The sequence below is a fragment of the Antrostomus carolinensis genome, unplaced genomic scaffold (assembly GCF_000700745.2).
Source record: "Antrostomus carolinensis isolate BGI_N321 unplaced genomic scaffold, ASM70074v2 scaffold9792, whole genome shotgun sequence".
In the NCBI taxonomy this organism is placed as follows: domain Eukaryota; kingdom Metazoa; phylum Chordata; class Aves; order Caprimulgiformes; family Caprimulgidae; genus Antrostomus; species Antrostomus carolinensis.
In genome coordinates, this window is record NW_010301571.1 from 30,554 (window position 1) to 38,234 (window position 7,681).

The following is a 7,681-nucleotide window of genomic DNA, read 5'->3' on the forward strand; positions in this document are numbered from 1 at the left end:
GCAAAGCTGGTGAGTCTTCTAATTCTTAGTTTCTAAAACTGCTGTCACTGCAGGCTTTATTGGCAATGTAAGCAGTAAGACCAAGACCTGGCTGGCCTGGAGGGTTGTAGTTTCCCCTTGTGTTGTGTGGGAGTGAGCTGAGGAGGATGAAGGACTGCCCATGTACTGTCCTCCTTACTGCCAAATAGACATGTGTAATTTTTGTTTTTCACAGACGCTTCTTGCAAGTTCCTGGAAATTTCTGTGGAGATGTCTGTGGTTTTCTTCTCACTTTAGTTCATTACACTTACACTAAGAGTCTAACATACATGGTCGTGGTCCTGACCTTTGTTTTTTTGACAAGGGGTTCCCAAACTGTGCATCGTAGCAGTGGATCACAGTGACAAAGCAGTGCTGCCCTATGGCTAGACATCTTATTCTGTGCAAGAATGTAGCCCTGGACAGAGCCAAAAACTAACGTGCTGTTGCTGATCATGGTGCCTGTGCAAATGAATGTCAAAACCCCTTATATTCTGGAGCATCTTGTTCTGGTCTGATTGAGCCCCTCTAAATCAAGCCAGAGTCCTAATACTTAGCTGACACATAAGATGATGGTGCCCCAAATCAAGAAAGGAAATCTCTGGTCTTTTTAAATACTGGACAAATAAAAGGTAGCTACGTGGGCCTGTGCATGTAACAGACAGCAAAAGGACTTGGCTGATGTTCTGATCTCTCCACAGGTGCACCTGCGCTCTGCTGAGCGCCTCCGGGAACTGTGCTGTGCCAACCGAGGCACCTTCATCAAGGTGGGACAGCATCTGGGAGCGCTTGACTACCTGCTGCCTGAGGAGTACACCCGCACCCTCAAAGTGCTGCACAGCCAGGCCCCACAGAGCACCAGGCAGGAGATTGAGCAAGTCATCCGTGAGGATCTGGGCAAAGAGGTAAGGTCAGCTGTAGTCTGTGTTGGCTTCTCAGGCCTCAGCAAGCCCTGGGAAGCTACAGGAAGGAAAACAGGAGCAAGGAGGTCCCTGGTGGTTCTCAGCTGCAAGAGGGGAGGTATCTTCTCCTTGTCCCTGGGAGAATGCCACGTGAATTTTCCCTGTCCATTAATGGGCAGTATTGGCAAGCTTAGGAAAGGAGAAGATAACAGAGGATTAAGGGTGTGAGGGCTGCCTGGTGAAAATGGCAGGGCTCAGCAGAGCAGCGTACCCCAGAGGTTATGCCAAGATTAACAGGGTTGCTGGAGGTCAGGATGGAGGGCCATCTGCCACACTGAGGAGCGGGAGCTGGAGATACTGATGTTCAGGACAAAGATATATTAGCAGGGCTCTGTGAGGGACGACTGCTCTCCCCTGACTGCACTAGACCAATTCCAGCTAGCACTGACAGCCTTTTACTTTCTCGAGCCCCTAATTAACCCCCAAAGAAAATAATAGCATAAATCACTTCTGGTGTTTGCAGTCAGGTAATACAGTAGCCCAGGAGTCTGTGTCACCATTAACCCTTGGTAACCACAGCACTGAGATCAGAGGTGGGTGCTTGTGTTCATTAGATGTAAGGGAAGTAACCACAGTATTTAGAGAGGGTGTTCTGCTACTTTGCATCTTGCCCCTTACAAGAAGAGGTCCTCTCACTCTCCAGCCCAGGTTGAGGAGGGGCATTTCAAGGGTCACAAATGAGATGGTGAGAGGGAGGCAGGAGGCAACAGTGGCAAAGGCAATGGAAGAGAAGGTGGGTGCGAGGGAGATGAAGACAGGAGGCTGAAGGATGGAAACATTGTGGACATGTGTTTTGGGGTGTTTTGGGATGTGTGACTGTGTGGTGAGGAGGTGTGGGTGTAACATGATGGTGTAAGTGAAGTATTTGCACCTAGTGAGTATATTATGGACAGATTTGGATGGGGTGGCTCTGCCTATGTGTACTTTTAGGGCCTAGGTATTCTCTAGTCAGGAGTGATAACTGTCATTTCCCTGCAGTTTAATGGCAGGGTAAATGCCAGCCCTTGACCTGGAAGATGCTCCCTCTGTCAGTGCTGCATCCTTGTAGCATGGCTGGTACCAGCTGTGTTTCATAGCTCAGTGGATAGTTGGAGCAGGGCAGGCTGGCTGCTCCCTGCAGTCCCCTGCTGCTCCATGGGCCTCTGTATGGCAAGCTCCCCTCCACAGAAGCCATGGAAAGCCACCTCAAGTTTAGCCCCCGTTAAATGATCATTGCCCTGGCTCCGTTTGTGTGGTGTCTCTCAGGGTGAGCCAGGTGCTCGGAGGTGGGCCCTCTTCTTTTCTCTCAAATGCCTGTTCAGCTGCCACTGGTACGCCCTGGTTTCTTTCAGCTTTTTGGGAGCAAGGCAAACCCTCCATGCCTCATTGATTTCCAGTGAGGCAGCTCGAATCCAGCCTCCACAGCAGCCTTCCCTCTTAGCATTCACTTCACCCACATGGGCAGTGCTGGGCAATATTTAATTTTAAAGAGACAGGGAGAAAAAAAAGGTAGAAATGGGAAGAAAGGGATAGAGAAGAAATGCTACTAAGAGAGAGAGAGAGATGATAAAAGAGAGAAATAAAGAGAATGACATGTATAAAAATAAAGAAGGTGGTGAAACTGGGCAGTATTAAAAGCAGAGGTAAATGCCCATATCCAGTAGTTACAAGATACCAAATCAAGGTATTTAAAAGTAAAAGGGATCTGGGGAACCTAATGTACCAAAGCTGTCTTTGCTGGAGCCCAGAGTATTTAATAGGGTTACTTTAGGAACAGATCTAATTCCAGTGTAGCTACATCCTTAGTACATTTTAAATACAATATACTTAGCTGAAATACAGATGGCAGAAGGGAAAGGTGGAGTGTCAGAGCAGAGGGGATTGCAGAGGGGGATCCTGAAACGTTCCCCCTTGAGGCCAGCATCAGACCTGGGAACTTGCAAATGAATTCAAATAGAAGAGAAACTGATAGTGAGGGAACCTTCCCAGGGGGCCTAGGCCTGACCCTGCTGCTCTCAGATTCAGTGGTAAGACTTCCAGTTCCCCCATCAGGTGCAAGAGCAGGCTTCTAGGATGAATCTTACATGTAGGCAAGAGGTAATGACATACAGTTTGGATCAGTGGAGAACAAATAGGGGAAATAGCAACTGGAAAGACAGAGGTGCCTGGGGAGGAATGTGACAAGCTGATAAATTAGGCAAGAGCTTGCGAAAGGGCATGAAGATAAAAAAAAGCCAATTTTGCATTTAGAAGCATTGTATCTTCAGTCAGTTAGAAATAGTCTGTCTTTTGATGTGACTTATTCCTGAGAATCTTATCAGAGGCTTGGATGTTTGCAAATGGAGTGGTTTTGTGGGAAAACTGGTGTAGATGAAGAGCATGCCAACGGGACTGATCTTTGAGCTTGTGAGGTTGGTGTGCAGCAGTTTGACACGGCTCAGACTTGTGTGACACCCTGCTGATGGAGGAACTTCGATTCTAGGCCAGCATCATGGCTGGAGACTGGAAGCTGCAGCATGTAGCTCTGCTGCATGAGCAGCAGGATGGAGTGATTTAAAGGCAAATGGCATGTGTGCTGATCTGACATGGAAGGAGAAGCATCATATATGCTGACTAGTGTGTTGCCCTGTCAAACCCTGTTTTAAGTCTAGGGTGAATCTGTGTGCCTGTCAGGGATCATTGGGATAAAAATCATCAGTAGTGATCAGATGCTGGCTTTCTCATCTCTGCCATAGTGGTTTTGCTAAGTGATCGTGGGAGGTCATCATGCTTTTGAGTGTTATATGCAAGAGGTTGGGGTGAGGGTGGGGTTCTCAGGACAACATGAGTAGTAGCAGCAGGAGAGGCTGCACAAGGAAATCTTACAATGACTCTTGGAAACACTCACCAGCAAGATCATAGAGGAAGAGTCTTTTGAGAAGACAGTGGAGATACCACAGGTATGGCTTGTTCTGGATGGATTCCTTGGATCAGTTGGGAAAAGCTGTGTGCATAAGAATGGGCAATGAGATATGAATGAAAGAATCTCTCCTACCTCTATTCTCATTGTTCCTGCTTGAATGAGGTTCTGAAAGCGAAAAGGCATCAGATGTGGAAAAAGAATGTGAAATGAGTATGTTCCCTACCCCACAATTGTCATTTTCTCTGCGGGGCTATTAATGACACAGGGGAAGATAGCTGGTGCTATCTCTACAAGTTGCATGCAGAGCAGAGCCAGGCAGCTCTGGTAAAATTTGGACACCAGACATTTGGGGAGAAAGAAGGGCTATTAATGACACAGGGAAAGATAGCTGGTGCTATCTCTACAAGTTACATGCAGAGCAGAGCCAGGCAGCTCTGGTGAAATTTGGACACCAGACATTTGGGGAGAAAGACTGATGAGAAGCTTTGGAAGATGAATCTTTTGGAGTGGCTGCACCTTAAAAGTGCAAAATCATTGTGCTTAGAAACTAGAAATGATGGAAAAATGTTTTGCTAGCATGAGGATTGGGGCATTTCCTCCCTCTGGTAGGTCTGTTGGAAGAGACTGGCTTGTGGCTGTGGGATGTAGGGATACTGGGCAGGTGATGGCAGTTTGGTCCCAGAGCAGAAGTGCAGAACCCAGGGCATCTCTGAGTTTGGCCAAGCCAGTTCCACCTGGCAGCCCTTCGGTGACTGTCAGAAAGGCTTCCTGTAGGTCTCTCTGTATGTGATTTCCACAGACAGGGTGCTCAGAGGAGCTTATCGCTCGTTGCTAAGACTGATCAGACCATTGTGAAACTCTGCCCTTTCAAAAGTACATCTGCTTCTCTCTGCTCTGATCAAGGCTGTTCCAGAGGGTGGCTCCTCATAGGACTGAGTGGCTGCAGAATGACTTGTCAGCTTTTACAACCTGCTCTTCCCAATATCCTTGGTGTCTTTCTGTTGTCTGACTCCAGTACTGGCCAGTGCAGTCCCTAATATGGCTCTGTGGGTCTTGCTTCTCTGCCACTATGCAATGATAATGAGTTTAGATACTGTGACATCTTCTAATTTCACTGTGTACTCCTATCTATGCCAACACACTTTTACCTCTTTCTAGTCCTAAAATACCTCCTGGTTTGCAGTCACCCATCTGATCTGCACATCCCAGTGGGCCACAGCAAATTTCTACCCCCTCAGCACCACTGTAATCCCTCTCCCGTGTACAGCTAGATGGCACTTCCCAGAGCCCATTGCTCATCAGCTTCCAGACTATTAGCATTTTGTAATCAACTTTCTGACCTTTTCCCAGAGACGACTTATTCTCCCCCTCAGTGTGTTTGTGTACTCAATACCCTACCCAGGCTTTTACTCATGTTGGAGGTATTTCATTCTCTCCCCACCCATCTCTCACCACTGTCCCTTTAGAAATATCCCAGTGCCTCCACCTGTGCTCCTTTGTGGCAGGTTCCCATCAGGCTGGTCCTCTAGTCTCTGCTCCTATGTCTGGTCTGAGGTTGTGCACTTGGGAGGTGGGGCAAGGATACCGTTAGCATCCCCATGAAGCCACCGTGGTCTCAGGTAGGGTCTTTCCCATGCTGGTGGGGCACCTGTGCTGCGCAGCTGCCCAGGTGCTCTGTGTCCAGGCTGCATCTTTGCCTGGGAGACAAGGGGCTGGTGCAGGGCACAAGGCCAGCCTTGCCTGCTGTGAGAGTGAGGGTCTCTCTGTCCTCCTTGCCCCTTGACTTATCCTCGTGTCTCTGGCCTCTTGCTAGCAGTTGTTGAAGCTGTCACAGAGATGAGTGGAAACTGCTGAAACTGAGCAGCCTCAGGTGCTATTGAGAGATCCCAAGAAATCCTGACTGGCTCTCTGCTTTGACCTCACATCTGCACACACGCTTACAGCATTGCTGGTGAGTTTGCTGTGCTCCAGGAAGGCTTAGAGGCGAAACAGGCTCCGCAGGGAGAACACACGTGTGACTGAATGTGTTGCTTCCAGTGCTTGCTTTGTTCAAAGCTGGGAGAAGGGTTTGGGGAGAGCCCAGAGGTTGAGGCTTGTTTCTACTGAAGCCAAATCACATAGAGGACTTAAAATGATGGAAAGACAGTCATTTGGAAGGATGTCTGTCCAGCTCTGCTTTGTGGGAGTGCATGTAATGGGAAGTAGTTTCTAATTACTTGATTAGCCAGCACCTCCAAGGAAACCATCCTTTTCATCCACAGTTAATTGCAGCTTTTACCTGTTGTTCAAGGACTGTTTTGCCATTTGCAAGAAGCCTCCTGCAGCCCTGCAATAATGGAGCTCACTGATTGAGCAGGGCAGGACACGTCAGAGAGTTGACTGTGATTTGTAAGCAAAACACATGTGGTAGAGGAACCTCCTGTGCTGTGCTTTGTGAAGCAGGATGCATTTTTACAGACAGTGATGCTAGGGGGACCCAGCCTTCTGTTAAAGGGCTTTGCTGTCTGTCCTTGGATTCCTACCCTTTTACCTGGTATGGCACCAGTGCTGTGCAGTAAGAAACAGATACTCCTCATGTGAGAAGTCATTGTCCCTGCAGCAAAACTGTGACTAAGAAGGATGGTGCCCTTTCTCCCTCTACCTTAAATTGCTCCTAAGGCTTCCAAAGTGTTTTCTAGGTTCTGTACATGAGCTTTATTCATCCACTGTTGAAATGTGCCCATGTGTACCTGGGAGCATGGTCACTGCAATGATGCACAGCAGTGCCACACGACCATTTGACAGGGAAGGACAAAAATCGTATGCCCATGTGAACCTGCCACGGGAAAGATTTAGAATGAGACTGCAGCAAGGTGCTAATCCCCACAGCAAGAGACTTCCCTGCCCTCAAACTGTTGGAGCCTGAGAAAAGACAGGGAATAGAAGACACTCCTCTTTTTACTCCTATTTCTATACACACTCTTGGTACAGTGTGGCAGTCTTTGCTGTGCCAGTGAAAGGGAGGACGGACTGATTCCCTTTCTTCTGGAAATGTTGATCAGCATTTTAAGCTCTGGCGAGACATATGCTTACTTCTGATTGGCAGAACTATTGAAGCAGTGCTCAGCCCTGTGGGAGAGCAGCTGGGCCTTCAATAGGCTGTTGGGTATTACACTGCATGTCCTACAGCGTCCAAGTTGTTCCCCAGGGAATACGAGCCACTTTCTGGAGCTGGCTCCATATGTTGCCCTAGAGAAGGTTCATTTGCCCTGCTAGATCACAAGGTCTTCAGGTCACGATGCTGCAAATCCTGTTATGGCCCCAGGAAGCCTCTTCTCAGGCCAGCAGTGTTGTCTAACCCATCCAGGATGCCAGAACATGTGCCTTCTTCCTCCGGTGCTGCACAGTGTTGTGGTTGAGTGTTCTGCCCAAAAGCACTGTTGTGTGACATGGTCTGTGCATAGTCGATCTCATAGTTGCTTGGGGCTGTGGGGCTGATGCTGAATGGCTCTGCTGAACACCCAGGTCTCCTGTAGCTTGTGACCCTGCTTCTGTCCTTAAGTACCTTGCTCCAGCAGTGCTGTTACAGGGTGCTCTGTGAAGTTGTCCCTCATGTATCTCACAGACACGGGGAAACTAGATTTAGGTCAGCAAGAGCCTCTTCTGCCTGCTGTGGGTGTTCTGTCCATCACAGGATATCTCTTCCTGCATCGTATTACCCACCCTCCATTACCCACCAGAGCGGAGGCTGGGCTGTGGTGGCCATGACTGACAGTGTGAGGGGCTGAGAAGTGGGACGGGGGGGTTTAGCACATCTCCCCCCCCATCTGAGCCTCTCTCA

At 48.6% G+C, this 7,681-nt stretch overlaps 1 protein-coding gene across 6 annotated transcripts in view; it reads left to right on the top strand.

The window, feature by feature from the left end:
- The window catches only part of ADCK1 (aarF domain containing kinase 1), a 77,754-nt gene that overhangs the window by 28,297 nt on the left and 41,776 nt on the right, over positions 1 to 7,681 (top strand). For 5 of the 6 annotated variants that reach the window (XM_010163512.2, XM_029083903.1, XM_029083901.1 and 2 more), the window contains exon 3: positions 720 to 923. The exons of the other annotated variant lie outside the window; for it this stretch is intronic. In XM_010163512.2, the coding sequence (XP_010161814.1) occupies positions 720 to 923 (204 nt within the window). The remainder of the gene's footprint in view (positions 1 to 719; positions 924 to 7,681) is intronic. 6 annotated transcript variants of the gene reach the window in all.